The 15360-nt window shown below is 37.7% G+C and overlaps 1 protein-coding gene across 1 annotated transcript in view; it reads right to left on the bottom strand.

The window, feature by feature from the left end:
• NEK10 (NIMA related kinase 10) overlaps positions 1 to 15360 on the bottom strand; it is a 116827-nt gene that overhangs the window by 23091 nt on the left and 78376 nt on the right. Inside the window, exons 29-30 of the mRNA XM_049798682.1 lie at positions 5085 to 5133; positions 2433 to 2470 (exon numbers count right to left, since the gene is read on the bottom strand). Coding sequence (XP_049654639.1) covers positions 2433 to 2470; positions 5085 to 5133 — 87 coding nt within the window. The remainder of the gene's footprint in view (positions 1 to 2432; positions 2471 to 5084; positions 5134 to 15360) is intronic.

Here is a 15360-nt window from a genome sequence, read left to right as displayed (position 1 = left end):
TCAGACCCAGAGATTAAATAAAAGCTTATCAGCAGAGTACCACTATAAATCACAAAAGAACATTAGTTAACAAAATTGTCTTTCCAAGTTGAGTAGTAGACATGTAAGCTAAGCAAAGAGCTTAAGTCCAAATATTGAACTTCAGCCAGCAGCCCTGTGTCTCTCTTTAATACAGTTACCTCTAAACTACATTTCAGAGGCTAATTTAGATCTGTATTCTAAATAGAGAAACACCCTGAGGATCATAAAGTCTTAGGTACAGATTTACATCCACCTAATCTTAATTTTTTTTTTTTTTTTTTTTTTTTCCCCCACAGTGATCTGGTATAAAGAATGAAAATTCTACTGAGAGGGAGATGAAATCCAAATACCAAAATTAAATAGTCCACAACTGAACTATTTTTATTTTTTTTTTCCTGTTGAATTTCTGTGCTGGCTACATTAACAAGAACTAGAAGAGAGACATTTGCAAACTGAAGTGTCTAGGGACCAACCAGATCTGAGCTGTGCTCTCACAGAAAATAAAGATACAGAAAATGTCATTCTCTATCACAGAGAGACAGATTTCTAGTAGGATCAGGAAGATAATGACATCATTGCTACTATCTGATTTTTTGTGGCAATGCCTTTTGGCAGATGGGTTGAGAGAGGCAAGTGAAATTCAGTTTGACATTTTTTCCCTAAGTCTCCTCTTAATATCAATAAGAGGAAAAGAAGTCTTGCATTTTCCCTGAGCCACTTAAGGAAGAATTTAGGTTGGTCTTTCTGCTCAAGGTGACAGTGGAAGCCATGCTATAATAATCTAAAATATTATATGCCACGAGAATAACAATTTTGATTAAGCTCTTTTTGCCTCATTTTCACCTCTCTACCTACCAACTGTTTCAACACTACTACATTCAATCCCAAAATAAATAGTGTAGTCTTGCTTTTACAATCTAGGAATCTAGTTTTTGTTAGGACAATGATAAAAACTTTACTTCCTTGACATATTACCTTTTTCACTGTTCCCTGTTCTGTGGTATTTGATTTCTCTTTTGCTGTCAATGGCTTGTATTACAAAACAAGAGCGAATAAATGAATGCCCTTTCTTTTGTGGGTCTTCTTAATTATTTTTTTTTTTCTAAATAAAAATATGCTTAGAATGATATCAACAAACAGAAAGGACTGAGTAGGACATAATATGGATTTCCCTGTCATTCAGTGTATGGAACTTTCTCTCTTTTCTAGCACGACAGCAACAATATGACTTACCAGTTTAGGAGGCTCAGATGTAATGTCTACTTGTAGTGTCTACATGCTTCAAAGACAGCTAGAGACCCAATGTTCAGTGAGGAAATCTAGGAGTTCTCATAAAGTCCATATACTCCAGACCACTCCACAATTGTATTTTTTTTAAATGCAAAAGTATAGCATTATTTGGGGGATGAGGGCATGTATGTGTGAATAGGCTGCTGGGGACTTGAAAACTATTGTAAGTTTTATCAAAAAGGAAAACATTACTGACAAAAGATATCAGATTTGCTCAAATTACCCACAGGACTGAAAATAATAACAAAGGCTAAAGTGTTTGTCTGCAGATCATTATAGCTCCGATACATTATGGCTGGATAGTAGGTTTAAATTCTGTGTTGGCATTATAATGGCACTCCTCAGTAAACAGCACTGAAAACTGCTGAAAGTGGACAACAAATTTTGATTTGTACTGCATAATTAAATTCCTAATACAATTTTTGTATCAAAAAGCTGTGAAATATATGTTAGTATAGGCAAAAAGTACTTTTTCAATGATCAATATTTCAACTGCTCAAAATTTTCTTTCAAATATTATTTAATTCAGACAATTGCATTCCGAAGTCACTGCTTAGCAGCTTACAGTATGTGAAGCTTCTCAGTAAGAAAGAAAAGTATCTGAAATGGAAAATTTGTTTCATCAATGATTAAGTATAAATACGTGATAATTTACAAGGGCTCTATGAAATATTCCTTTCACAGGAGAAATTCCCATTGCATTTAGCAGAAGTTTAGCCAGGATGATGACCATTAAAATGAGGTCTACTAAAATGGTTTACTACTGGAATTCATATTTTTTAAAAATTCCTTAAGGTTATTTCAGATAACGTATTTGTATCTGAAATGTTATCTCCTTTTCTAACATTTAAAAATATAATTAATAGATAATACCATGATTTTTCATATTGCAAAGAACTACAAGTTGGAGACTATGAAACTGCCATGAACAAATCCTCTATTTTCTTAGTGTGAGCCGTGCACATGAGTGGAGGCACTCCAAAGAGCAGACCAAGAAGTAGTAAAGCTGAAGAAATAAAAGGAGACACTCTATATGCAACAGGAGAATAAAGTTTAAAAACTTGGAAATTATCAGGTTTAATTTAAGTTAAAGTTTAATTTTGTTGCAAGCACAAAATTACCTGGTCGCAGTCTTGATCCTGGACCTTCAATATAATCTCTATTACTATTTTAAAAAAAAAAGAAAAAAAAAAAAAAAAAGAAAGAAAAAAAGGGGGAGGGGGGGTACTTTTAATTGTGTTTGGCATCAATGACTGTAGAGTAAATATCAGTATTCCCTGACTCCATCTCATGTTTCCTCTAAAGAAAATCTGTCCAAATTCACTAGTTTTTACCCATGCATTTATAAGTCATGTAAAGGCTGGCTTACTCTATGTCCAAAATAGCATGACTTCTGCTAAATAAAAGTTAGACTCCATTCCTTTCCCTGTTCAGTTTAGCTTGGAAAGTACAAAAACAGTAGGCAGGGTTTTAATATTTGAAACTCAATAATCCACTAGATTACACATTTTTTGCATTTGTACATGTTAAGGACATTTCAATTAACCCATTTTATGGATAGAAAACATGAAGAATAAAGTAATTACTGTCTAGTGGATAAAACCAGGAGTAATAATGCACACAGTAAAGTGGGGAAAAAATTAACATTACATCACCAGGACAGCAATACCTCAATGTCAGAAATATAGATCCAGATGTTTCAATGTTAGCTTCTGCTCTGTACTCTACACAAACACTGTCCCAGCCTGCAGATTCCACTAGCTTAGATAAGCAACAACAAATGGATACAGACAGATGGGGAACTGAAAGAACCAATATGATGTCCTGATGGATGGCCCTAGTATGGCAAGAATTTGTATATATATTTTTAGGCAGTAGGGAAAACTACAGTTTCAAGGAGTAGTTATGAAGAAAGATAAGGAAATAGTTTTGCTAATGTTTATGTGAGAGGCAGAGATGGAGAAAAAAATGTGCTTGCTTCAACGCTCAAGCATCAGGAAGCTGCCATTACTTGCTGCAGCAGGACTGAAGCTGGAAAGCTAGTGAGTGATACGTGACAGACTGGATGGTGATATGCTGAGAACAACTCTGAAAGCAAAAATAAAGTATTGCCATTGAAGTGATAGGAAAAGCATAACCAGTAAAAGGATACACACAGAAGATGGCAAGGTTGAAGGTAGGGCTGTAGAAATGTTCCTTGCAGCAGTGTTCTGAATGGGCATTTGAGTGACTAGAATGCATGTATCAAAACCAGGAAAGATGTTTGCATGATAGTCTTATGAACCCAAGCAAGAGTTTCAGCAGCGTATATTGATAGGAAAGATTATATCTTAGAGGTGCCAGACAGAACAGTGAGACTTATTCTGAATGCAAGAACTTTGAGAGATGCACAAGTCAAAGTGGTTGCTCAGATATCAAAATATTGGTAAGGATGGATGTTATTTTCAAGAATGATCAAAACCCAAGCTACTGGGTAGGACTTCAAGTACAGGCAATTAGGACATTCCTTTTAGTAATGTAGTACTCAACTGTATAGCCACAAAAAGATCTTAAAGAAATAAGCAAAAAATTAGTGTAGACAAAAGGAAATACATCTGGTGTATGCAGCTAAATTCATGATTTGCAGCATGATTTTGTAGGTAGATGAGTAAGCAGCCACATTTGTACATGCAAAGAAAAGACACAGAAGAAAAGACAAAGAGAATCAGTGGTAAAGCCACATGTAACATTCAGAGGAAATAGATTAACAGATAAACTAGTATCCTTCTGAATGGTCCTTAAGAATAGTTTCAAAAGTTATGTGGAGAATTAGAAAAAGATAGAGTCAGAAGAGTCAGAAAAGCATGGTTTTAAGATGACAAAGATAGCACCAATGGTAAATAGCAGATCAAGAAAATAAAGGAACTGTGACTTGAAGAGGTCATTAAACAGCTTAGTAAGAGTTGCTACAGTAATATTCCTTAAGTGAAAGCTGGATCAAACAGGGTCTGTGGAGAAACAGCAGAGAGGACTCAATGCTGTTATTATAAATACTTACCTGGTTAAGTTAAAGGTAAGACGAAAAAATTGTTCAAGAGGCAGATGGAGCCAGGAGTGTTGGGGGGGGCTTGTTCAGATGTGAAAGAAAAGCAGAAATGAAGAAACTAAGAACAGAGTCTATGAACAAGAGTGGTGCCATGAAGATCAGAAAAAATAATGGTTGGTCAAGAATGTGTTTGATGCATTTCTGAATAAATAACAAAAACAAAAGGAAAGACCTTTAGAAGGAGAATGGGGATGGCCATACCACATTCTATTTTGCTTTGTTTCCTTTTTGAAAGAAATGAGGACTCCAGAATTCCAAAAACGCATATCTACATTTATATAGAAGGTACAGAGGAGTTCAACTGGACAAGATATTACTCTACACTGTCAAAGGTACAAACACATTTTTCTATGGAAAAACAGCTGCTTAAAAATGCAAAAACAGAATTTGGCTAACCAACTAATGTCAGTTTAAGCTGACGTAGCAGAGTCCACTTTTAAAACTATTTATCAGTTTAATGCCAGCCCTTAAATTACTCATGTAAAGTTTCTGTGTGCAAACGCCGTCTAACAATATCCTCAAGCAGATTGAGTGTCATAGGCTGAGATAAAATGAAGTTGTAATGATAAGTAAGGAAATGTTTCATGAAGGCAATCATGCAACTGTTCCACTGTGAAACGACCAACTGGAATTGATCATAACAATGATTAATTAAATAATCTATATTAAAATCATAAATCGTACCTACCTAACCTGAGGTTGTCTTTCAGAAGCACTAAAACTTTGTTTAATTATACCTGAAACAAATGCATAAGTATTATCTCTGCATTAAAAAAACCATAAAGATACATGTTAATATTTTCTATTTCCCAGACATGGTGTCGAAATAACTTTTTAAAAGCAGCATTAAACAAACTCCAAATCCCCATTTGACTATGGAGTTGCTGTTTGATGTACCAAAGATTTGCTTGCATCATAACTAAAATCTCAGCCCTGAATAGTATTTTAATAAATTTCAGAGAAACTAACAACGCATGCTGACTAGATGTCCACAGAAGATGTATCTGGATTTGCATTAAATTACTACAGTTACTGCTACCACTGTAGCCACAGCATTGTCTCTAGTCTGGATAAAAAGCTAGAATATTTACCCACTTTCTCAGAGGACCTTTGATTGGTTGTCTAAACCTTGTTCTACCAGAGTTTTATTGCCACCATTCTATTAGCTAACTATTCAAACTACTACATATGGAATACCTTACTTATTAAATAATCCCACTGACTTCAAGGCCTTGAAGTCATTGGTATGACCAGATATTGGTCAAACCTCTAATCAGCAATAAAACTGAACCCAAACGTTTATGTCATTTATTGCACAGTGCCAAAAAATGTGAAGAGGGAGAGGTAATGTTTGGTGATATTTATTATTTATGCACTTAGAAAGCATCATCTTAAAGCAAGTATTTGTCTTAAGCATTTGTTTTAAAACATTCCTGTAAAACCTCCTTTGATGGTAATTTTGACATGAGACCACTCTCGCCTACAAATGCTATCTCATTTTGAGTAAATGTATGTTTAAATCAAAAGATATTTCAGCTAATAGAAGGTCTGAGTAGTAAGATTAGGAAATTCTACAATTTTCCCGTACAATTAATGCCTTTTAATATAATTCCCTGCATCTTTGTCTACATGAGATGTTTTTTCCACGCTAGTAACATCACAAGCACTACCATAAAACAAGAACAGAGGCACCTAGTCACTCAGAGTAGCTAAGGACAAAAAGATTTTGTGCAAAATTTACACTAGTTTTCCCATTGTTGGTCTTGTTACAGCAGTTACATTAGTTCTAGAACAACAGTATAGGACTTTCAGAGAGCAAACACATTTCTGAGAATCTTAAATGTTTTCTTTGTATTGAAATATACTTTCTGTCATGCTCTGAAATATAGTGCCCCTATTTTTCCTACTTTTCTGAGATCCTCTGAATTTAGAAAAAAGAAAAAATCCTGAAGGAGGCTTGCATCTGTCACACAGAATCCACTTTAAAACCAAAAGAAATTATACATCTTTAGGCCAAATCTGTCTCCCTAAAAAGAAGACACACAGACAGACAGAGAACGAAAGAAAAAGAAACAGTATTTTATTTGGTGCTAATGCTTTGCTTAGCAAAACAGATATTACAACTCTGTAGTAGTTAGTCCAAAAGAGAGTTTAGTAAGAACAGCTGATTTACGTAATAGCAATTAAACTAGGCCCTTACAGAAGCAAAGATACTCAATTAACTTTAACACCAAGGCAGGAAAATAGATAGGAAAATACAGTGTCCACTGTCTAGAAAGTAAAGGCAGCCTTTTATGACTGTGCCTAATCAAGAAACAGATATTTTACCTGCTTAGGATGCAGACACAATAACACAAATACAAAAGTAGAAGCTCTGACTGAACCTGAATAATGTTACTTGGGGTAAGGATTTTGAGTTACAACATCAGACACTCTGTTATAACAAAGACTATAATACATTATGAGAATATATGCAAGAAAATCTCTAACAGAAGCCACTTGGTTAGAAAGCTAAGTTTGAACACAGCTGTTTGCTAGAATTTTAAAACCAGCTCCCCTTTCCAAGTTTTCATATACCAAATTGGATTTGAAATACTATACCCTTTGGCTGTTTCAAGTAAATAGTCTATCAGTAAAGGGCTCATATCCAAATTTGCTTGATCGGTTTGATGACTCACCATATTTGACTTGCTAATCTGCCAGTTTATGAGTGTATTTACAACTGCATGATATTTCACACCAAAGAGTCTGTCTTGCCACTCACTGTACATGGCAGAGATGCAGTATTTTCTGATTCATATGCTAAAGTTAGAAAAATACTTATTAATGCTAAAAAACAAAACAAAACAAAACCAGAAATCATGATGCAGAACATTACTAAACAACAGCCAACACCCTTCAGCCCCATTTTTATTGCTTATTATGTTAGAGACCCACTGAGCAGCTACAAATGAAAGAGGAGTCTCTATGTTAGGCACTATGAAACATATTGGAATAATTTCTTCAATAACAGCATGAGGAGACTCAGACATATAAAAATCATTGTAACCAACACATTCATGTGTGTATACGCAAACTCACTGAGCACTAATATCATGGTTTAACCCCAGCCAGCAACTAAGTACCACGCAGCTGCTCACTCACTTCCCCTACACTCAGTGGGATGGGGGAGAGAATTGGAAGGAAAAAGGTAAAACTCATGGGTTAAGATAAGAACAGTTTAATAGAACAGAAAGGAAAAAACTAATAAAGATAATAATAACAACAAAATGACAATAATAATATAAGGATTGGAATGTACAAAGCAAGTGATGCACAATGCAATTGCTCACCACTTGCCGAGTGATGCCCAATTAGTTCCCAAGCAATGATCCCCCCTCCAGCCCCACTCCCGCTAGTTTATATATTGGGCGTGATGTCACATGGTACGGAATATTCCTTTGGCCAGTTTGGGTCAGGTGCCCTGGCTGCATCCCCTCCCAACTTCTTGTGCCCCTCCAGCCTTCTTGCTGGCTGGGCATGAGAAGCTGAAAGATCCTTGGCTTAAGTATAAACATTACTTAGCAACAACTGAAAATATCAGTGTGTTACAAACATTCTTCTCATACTAAATCTAAAACATATCACTATACCAGCTACTAGGAAGAAAATTAACTCTCTCCCAGCCGAAACCAGGACAACTAATGACTTTAGTTATAACCCTTAGTCTTTTGTGCAAGAGTTATGCTAATCATACAAAGCCAGACAGGGAGTAAGAAACATAGATGTTTAGGAAAGTTAACTAACATAAGTCACGGAGCACATAGTGCATACTGATGTTCAGCCCAGGGTGTTACACGGACCATATTTCCTTTTACCATGGCATGGTTACTCCTTTGACATGGATGGGAAGAGCAAAGCAACATATGTTTTCTTCAAATGCCTTGCAAGAGGGAACTTCTCAGTTCAAGATGATCTTAAAGAAAATGAAAAATAAATCCTCCATCTCTTTCCTGTTTTGTGGCCACCCATGTTGGAAAGTGAAAGACACACAAAAGCCAAAGCTATTGATTCTCATCAGCCTCCCTATTCTGAATAGCTCTATGAAGAGTCCTTAAGGACATTAAAAAATTTTTAAAAAATATATACCACATGAGGCATTTTTTCCAACTGCTACTTTGGTCTCTAATAGCTGATGTAATTAAAGCAACTTCTAAGGTTTTAACTTGATAACATGCATTGACATCAGTGCATAATCTTACAAATGCATTCTAATATCCAGTTTAGTGTTTTTCTCTTGCAGGCAACTAACCACATAATTTCAAGAAAAGAGCTTACAACATGATACAAGATCAGAAAAACCTGGGAAGATAGTAATTTTTGCTTCGGCTTTCACTTTCACTTCACTGGTATCTTAAAAAAAACCTCTGAAAACCCTTTCAAGTTTGATCACACTGATACAAAAATTGAATCAAGATTTTGTATTGGAAGAAAACATCAATAAATCTCCTTGAATGAAATGTAAGCAATGGAAGTGGTTTTTTGAACAACAGCTTAATGATCTTTTCAGGAGAAAGGTCAAACTACCTTTATTTATACAAAATATGCTTAGTAAGCTGCCCTTTAAATCACTGTACACTAGAATGGACAGTCCCAACCATGTTAATTCAGTTGTTTTGCAGAGCAAACTGAATTTTTAGCTCACTAGCAGTGGCTACATGTACAGCAACAGAAGTTGCCATAAACACACTTTAAGCTTAACCCAAGCATCATACAGGAAAACCAGGTCTTGGCAGATCTTCTAGCTCATGTCTTCAACAAAGTCCCATTAGCCTGAGGTCTCAAGAGAAATCTGAATTTAGATGAAGTCAAATTGGGAAAAACAAGCCTACAAAACACTGTAAGATCTCCAAAATTCTTCACAGACAGCCCATTGTGTAAATTATAGGTTTCTTGATGCAATAATAATTTTCAACAAATTTCCCAAGCTTTCCCCTCACAATCTAAAGGACCACATATAGCAGATGTGAGACAACCTTACCCCTAAGACTTACCAAACTATCTAAATGTCTTATGTAAAGAAAAAATATCTTCTCAAATCATCAAATCCACCAAAGAATACAACTGCTCTCAATTTAAAAAAAAAAAAAAAAAAGCTCTGTGATCACAGAACTTGCAAGATGTAGGGTAGCTGCCTGCAATTAAGCCCAAATTTTGAATGAAAATCACTACTAGCTCCAGACAAGTGACATTACTGAATGGGTATTAATTTCCTGCTGTGTGTGTTGTTATCCTCAAAAATAGTTGAATCTGGAGCTAAGTGGTGACCTAAACTCGGAGCCCAATCATTTGCAACATACAACAGGCAAAGTTCCTATTTTGAGAGTATCCTAGTTCTAGAAACCCCCAGTTATTCAGCTGGATACTTTTGATTGCTTTGAGCATTAGCTGCACAAGACTCAAGTCCTGGCACTGTGTAAACAAGTCATTTTTCTAAAAGCTCAAAGATACAGGTCACCCTTCTAGAGTTACATCACTAGAATATTCTTCTGGCAGGTCTGTGGTCTCTTCATTACACAGTAGCTGAATACTATTGCATTGCAGAAATTTTAGCAAGGAAAAGAGTCCTGAATCTCAACATCTTTGCTTGTTGGTCACAAGTTAGATAAGTTCAGAGATTCCTCCAAATACTGGAAACATATTAAAATTATGAGGTAACAGAAAAACTCCTAGGCAAGATACAGCACAACAAGAGGACTGTGCATTGAGATTTCTTAGCCTTATAAAAGCTAGTAGCCAAGCAATTCTGAAAGGGATCTATTGTATGCTTACCTTTTTATTGTGAGGAAGGTCAGAGGGCAAGTACATAAAACCCTAGAGACCAGGGTTTTCTAATAGCATATTGTACACAGAACTAGTATTCCAATGTATTGAGGACATTGTTTTGATTGCAGTGTAAATGAACACGATTAAAGGAAACAAATTTTCCAAAAAGTGTTCCCAGGCACAGAGTAAACTTTTAAACTCTCTCTCACACAACTGACATACTAGCTCTACTGGACTACTATACATTAAGAGATACCACATATTTTCCTGCTATTTGGTTTTACCAGCAGAAATGCAGGTACAGTTACACTGTAAATCAAAATCAAGGAAAAACCCTTTAAATGTGACTAAGCTAAGGTAAAGTTGGGAAACTTCTTAATTTTAAAACGAGAAAAAAATGCAACTAATAAGCTGTTATCATCCCATCACTCCTCTTTCCTTTTGACTCGACATGTCCCTATCCTCTGTCAATCTTTATCATTTTAAATTATAAGGACTTCAGAGAAAAAACCCTGCATATCTCACTAGAATCACAGAATCATTTAGGTTGGAAAAGACCTTCAAGATCATCGAGTCCAACCATCATCCATGCCCACTAAACCATGTTCTGGAGTACCTTGTCTATGCACTTTTTTAATGCCTCCAGGGATGGTGACTCAACCATTTCCCTAGGCAGCCTGTTCCAATGTCTGACAACCCTCTCAGTAAACAAATTTTTCCTAATATCCAATCTAAACCTCCCTGGCCGCAACTTGAGGCCGTTTCCTCTCATCCTATCTGCAGCCACCTGACAGAAGAGACTGACGCCCACCTCACTACAACCTCCTTTCAGGTAGTTGTAGAGAGTGATAAGGTCTCCCCTCAGCCTCCTTTTCTCCAGACTAAACAACCCCAGTTCCCTCAACCGGTCCTCATCAGACTTGTGCTCCAGGCCCCTCACCAACTTCGCTGCCCTTCTCTAGACACGCTCCAGCACCTGAATATCTTCTCTGTAGTGAGGGGCCCAAAACTGAACACAATACTCAAGGTGCAGCCTCACCAGTGCCGAATACAAGGGAACAATCACTTCCTTGCTCCTGCTGGCCACACTATTTCTACTGCAGGCCAGGATGCTGTTGGCCTTCTTGGCCACCTGGGCACACTGCTGGCTCATATGTCAACCAGCACCCCCAGGTCTTTTTCCACCAGGCAGCTTTCCAGCTGCTCTTCCCCAAGCCTGTAGCGCTGCATGGGGGTTGCTGTGACCCAAGTGCAGGGCCTGGCACTTGGTCTTGTTGAACTTTATACGATTGGCCTCAGCCCATCAATCCAGCCTGTCCAGATCCCTCTGTAGAGCCTTCCTACCCTCGAGCAGATCAACCCTGCCTCCCAACTTGGTGTCACCCACAAACTTGCTGAGGGTGCACTCAGTTCCCTGGTCCAAATCATTGATAAAGATATTAAACAGAACAGGGCCCAGTACTGAGCCCTGGGGAACACCACTTGTGACCTGCCCCCAACTGGATTTAACTCCATTCACCACAACCCTCTGGGCTTGTCCATCCAGGCAGTTTTTCACCCAGCAAAGAGTACACTTGTCCAAGCCATGAGCCACCAGCTTCTCAAGGAGTATGCCATGAGAGACAGTGTCAAAGGCCTTGCTGAAGTCAAGGTAGACAACATCACCTGGTCATAGAAGGAGATCAGGTTGGTCAAGCAGGACCTTCCTTTCATGAACCCATGCTGGCTGGGCCTGATCCCCTGCTTGTCCTGGACTTGCTGTGTGAGTGCTCTGAAGACAAAATGTTCCACAATCTTCCCCAGTACCAAGGTCAGGCTGACAGGCCCGTAGTCCCCTGGATCCTCCCTCCGACCCTTCTTGTAAATGGGAGTCACATTGGCAAGCCTCCAGTCCTCTGGAACCTCCCCTGTTGACCAGGATCGCTGATAGATGATGGAGAGTGGCTTGGCAAGCACCTCCGCCAGTTCCCTCAGTACTCTTGGATGGATCTCGTCTAGTCCCATACATTTGTGAGTGTCCAGATGGAGTAGTAGGTCACTAAGTATTTCCTCCTAGATTAAGGGAGTGTCCTGGGTTCAGCTGGGATAGAGTTAATTTTTACAGGAACCTGGGAGGTGGGGGCATAGCCGGGGCAGCTGACCTGAACTAGCCAAGGAGCTATTCCATACCATGTGCCATCATGCTCAGTATAGAAATGGGGAGCAGGCCGGGGGGTGGTCTCTGTTTTCGGTGGGGGAAGTGGCAGAGCGTCGGGTCCCGGGTGGTGAGCAGTTGCACTGTGCATCACTCTTTTTGTATACTTTTTCATTAGTGCCGTTGTTGTTGTTGTAATCTTTTTGTGTTTGTCCCAGTAAACTGCCTTCATCTCAACCCTCGAGGTTCCAGTCTCTTTTTCTTTTTTCCCTCCTCCGTCTCCTCCCCATCCCACCGGAGGGGGGCGGAGGAGTGAGCGAGCAGCTGCGTGGTCCTTTGTTACCGGCCGGGCTGAAACCACGACAGGGGGGTATATTCTGCTCTTCATCCTCACCTCCCAGCTCATGGGGTGGACTACCCTGAGGATAACTAAGAGGTCTCCCTATTAAAGACTGAGGCAAATAAGGCATGAAGTACCTCAGCCTTTTCCTCATCTCTGGTGGCAACATTCCCTCCTATATCCATTAAAGGATAGATATTCTCCTTGGGATTCCTTTTACTGTTAACATATTTGTAAAAACATTTTTTGTTGTCCCTTACAATAGTGGCCAGATTTAGTTCTAGCTGAGCTTTTGCCTTTCTAATTTCGTCTCTGTATGACCTAACAAGATCCCTGTACTCCTCCTAAGTTGCCCGCCCTTTCTTCCAGAGATGATAAACTCTCCTTTTTTTCTTGACTCCTAGCATATACTACTGCCTCTATGCTTCTGAAATGTGCAGAATCTTGCTCCTGTAGGATTAATCATTTCAAGTACCATGAACAACTATTCCAGAACCTGCATACCCTGCATTTGGCAATCTTAGGAGGTGTTAAAGGAGCTAGTCTTGTAGAACTACATTGTCTAGACTAAGAACAATAATCCTTTTCTTAAAGGATAACTGAAAAGCACAGGGTATGTAAAATTATTAAAAATATTATGACAATTAGTAGACTATAAAAAAAGCTAACTGCTATTACACTGTCACTCACATGCATACCAGCTTCTGTGCCACTGAACAACTCGGCATATCATGCCTTTTTACAAAATACCACCCCAGTTTTAAATTAAAGCAATATTTTTCTACATTTGCAGATCATGTTTTCTCTGAAAGTGGTGTGATGGCAGCATGATTAGACAAACCCTTTCAAGACCCTGATCAATATACCCATAACTGAAAGTCACATTTTCATGTTAGAAGTTTGCAAGTTAGCTAGATGAAAGTTGGTCACATTTTCCCCTGTAATGCTGACCCGCTTGACAAAACCATGGCTGATAATTCAAATGCTGTTAGCCACTTAGTAGCAATGAATGCAGCATATCCCAAGCAATACCCAAGTACCCTGAATTTATAAAAATTTTTTAAAAGCTATCTTTTTTTTTTTCCCTGAAAAGAAGAAAAATTTGTCAGCGTTTATTACAACTGATCTACAAAGCTAACATTAAGTGGAAACTACAGGTGATCTAAGAACATATGACCACAGAATTATTTTTCTGAAAAAGTAGTCCTGAAGTATCTGTAGAAAAATTAAACTCTATGCTGGGAAGAAAATGGACAATGACTTCCAGAAATGTTGATTAAAGTTACTGGGATTAATAGGAACTGACTGGATCCTTCCACTCAGAGTATTTCATTAAATCAATGGAAACCTGGCACAAAAGTATTTAAATATTAGAAAAAGTTGATGTTTTGTTAATGTCCAAATGTTAACAAAGAAAAATTAACACGGAAATCATTACCAATAATGCTTCAGGTATGGCAAGTTACAAACTACACAAAGATTTCAAATGTCTGTGTACAATGCTGAACTAGCCCACAAAGAATTACACTTCTGGGAGATGCCCAATGTGGTATTCTTCAGTATAAACACCAAAATAGAACATTGCCTCTGCAGGCTGCTTTTCCTCAAGGGCCTCCTTCTACGCAGCCCCCTCCCACAGCCAGACTAGGCTTCCCTGTACCCCGTAACCTTCTCTTGTTACTCTCTCAGCACAAGAAAATAACAAAGAAAAAGCACTTTCTTTCCCTTTGATTTATTTTTTAAAGAAAACTTTGATAATAAACTCAGGGCTGGTTAGCCACAGCTCCTCCAGCCTTTAGAATGGCAGGCTATCCAGTTACAATTAGCAAATCCTATTAATGGATTTTAAGTAGAATTATCAAATCATTTATTTTCCCTACACTAATGGCTAAACATTTCAATTAAAAGCAGTCATATTTCTTCAGTACCTGGGCAAAAATCTGAAGGAAATCCAGCTAGTAATAGGACTACAAATAGATAAAGTAATGTTATTCTACGTTTTTTGAAGCCTTGGACCTTGCAACAATAACATTTATTAATCTTCAGACCGCTACATTCCCCTCACCTTTTAGAAATACAGTTTAAATCACCCACAGATTTTCTGTCAGCACTTCATGGGCTGAATGAAAATCTCAAATTTTGCTCAGCTCTAATACCAATCTTTTTTTTTTCTAGTATACAATGCTCTTTGATTTTCTCTAATCAGAATCCCATCCCATTTAATAGGTAGATCATAATTTAGCAGGTAGCTCACAGTGGTTAGAGATGTTTCACTTTTTTTTAAAAAAATTTTCATATATTAGAATATAATAAAAAAAATATTACTTAAGATAACACCCAACACAGCTGGTGCTGTCCTATCTGACTACCACAAATAACTACAGGCAGAATTAATGCTGTGTTTTGTCACATAATCCCTTCCTAATTTGAATCTAATCATTAAGCATTCCTGCAATTCCACTCAGTCAATGCATGTAGACAGGTAAAGCTTGCCTCTTTCAACTTCCTTTTTTACATCCTCTAACAGGGCACTCCATTTATTCATATGCACAGCATTATTATTACTGAGACAAAAGTTTTCACACTCTCTTCCATCTGTTTATTATCAACGAGTTATCTTATGCTTCAAATTTAAAAATTTAAAAATTTTAAAAATTTTAAAAAACCTTTGTTGTCAGGTTGCTC

This window comes from Accipiter gentilis, chromosome 4 (assembly GCF_929443795.1).
Source record: "Accipiter gentilis chromosome 4, bAccGen1.1, whole genome shotgun sequence".
In the NCBI taxonomy this organism is placed as follows: domain Eukaryota; kingdom Metazoa; phylum Chordata; class Aves; order Accipitriformes; family Accipitridae; genus Astur; species Astur gentilis.
The sequence above is the reverse complement of the archived record's forward strand: the minus strand, read 5'-3'. Positions and strand labels throughout refer to the sequence as shown.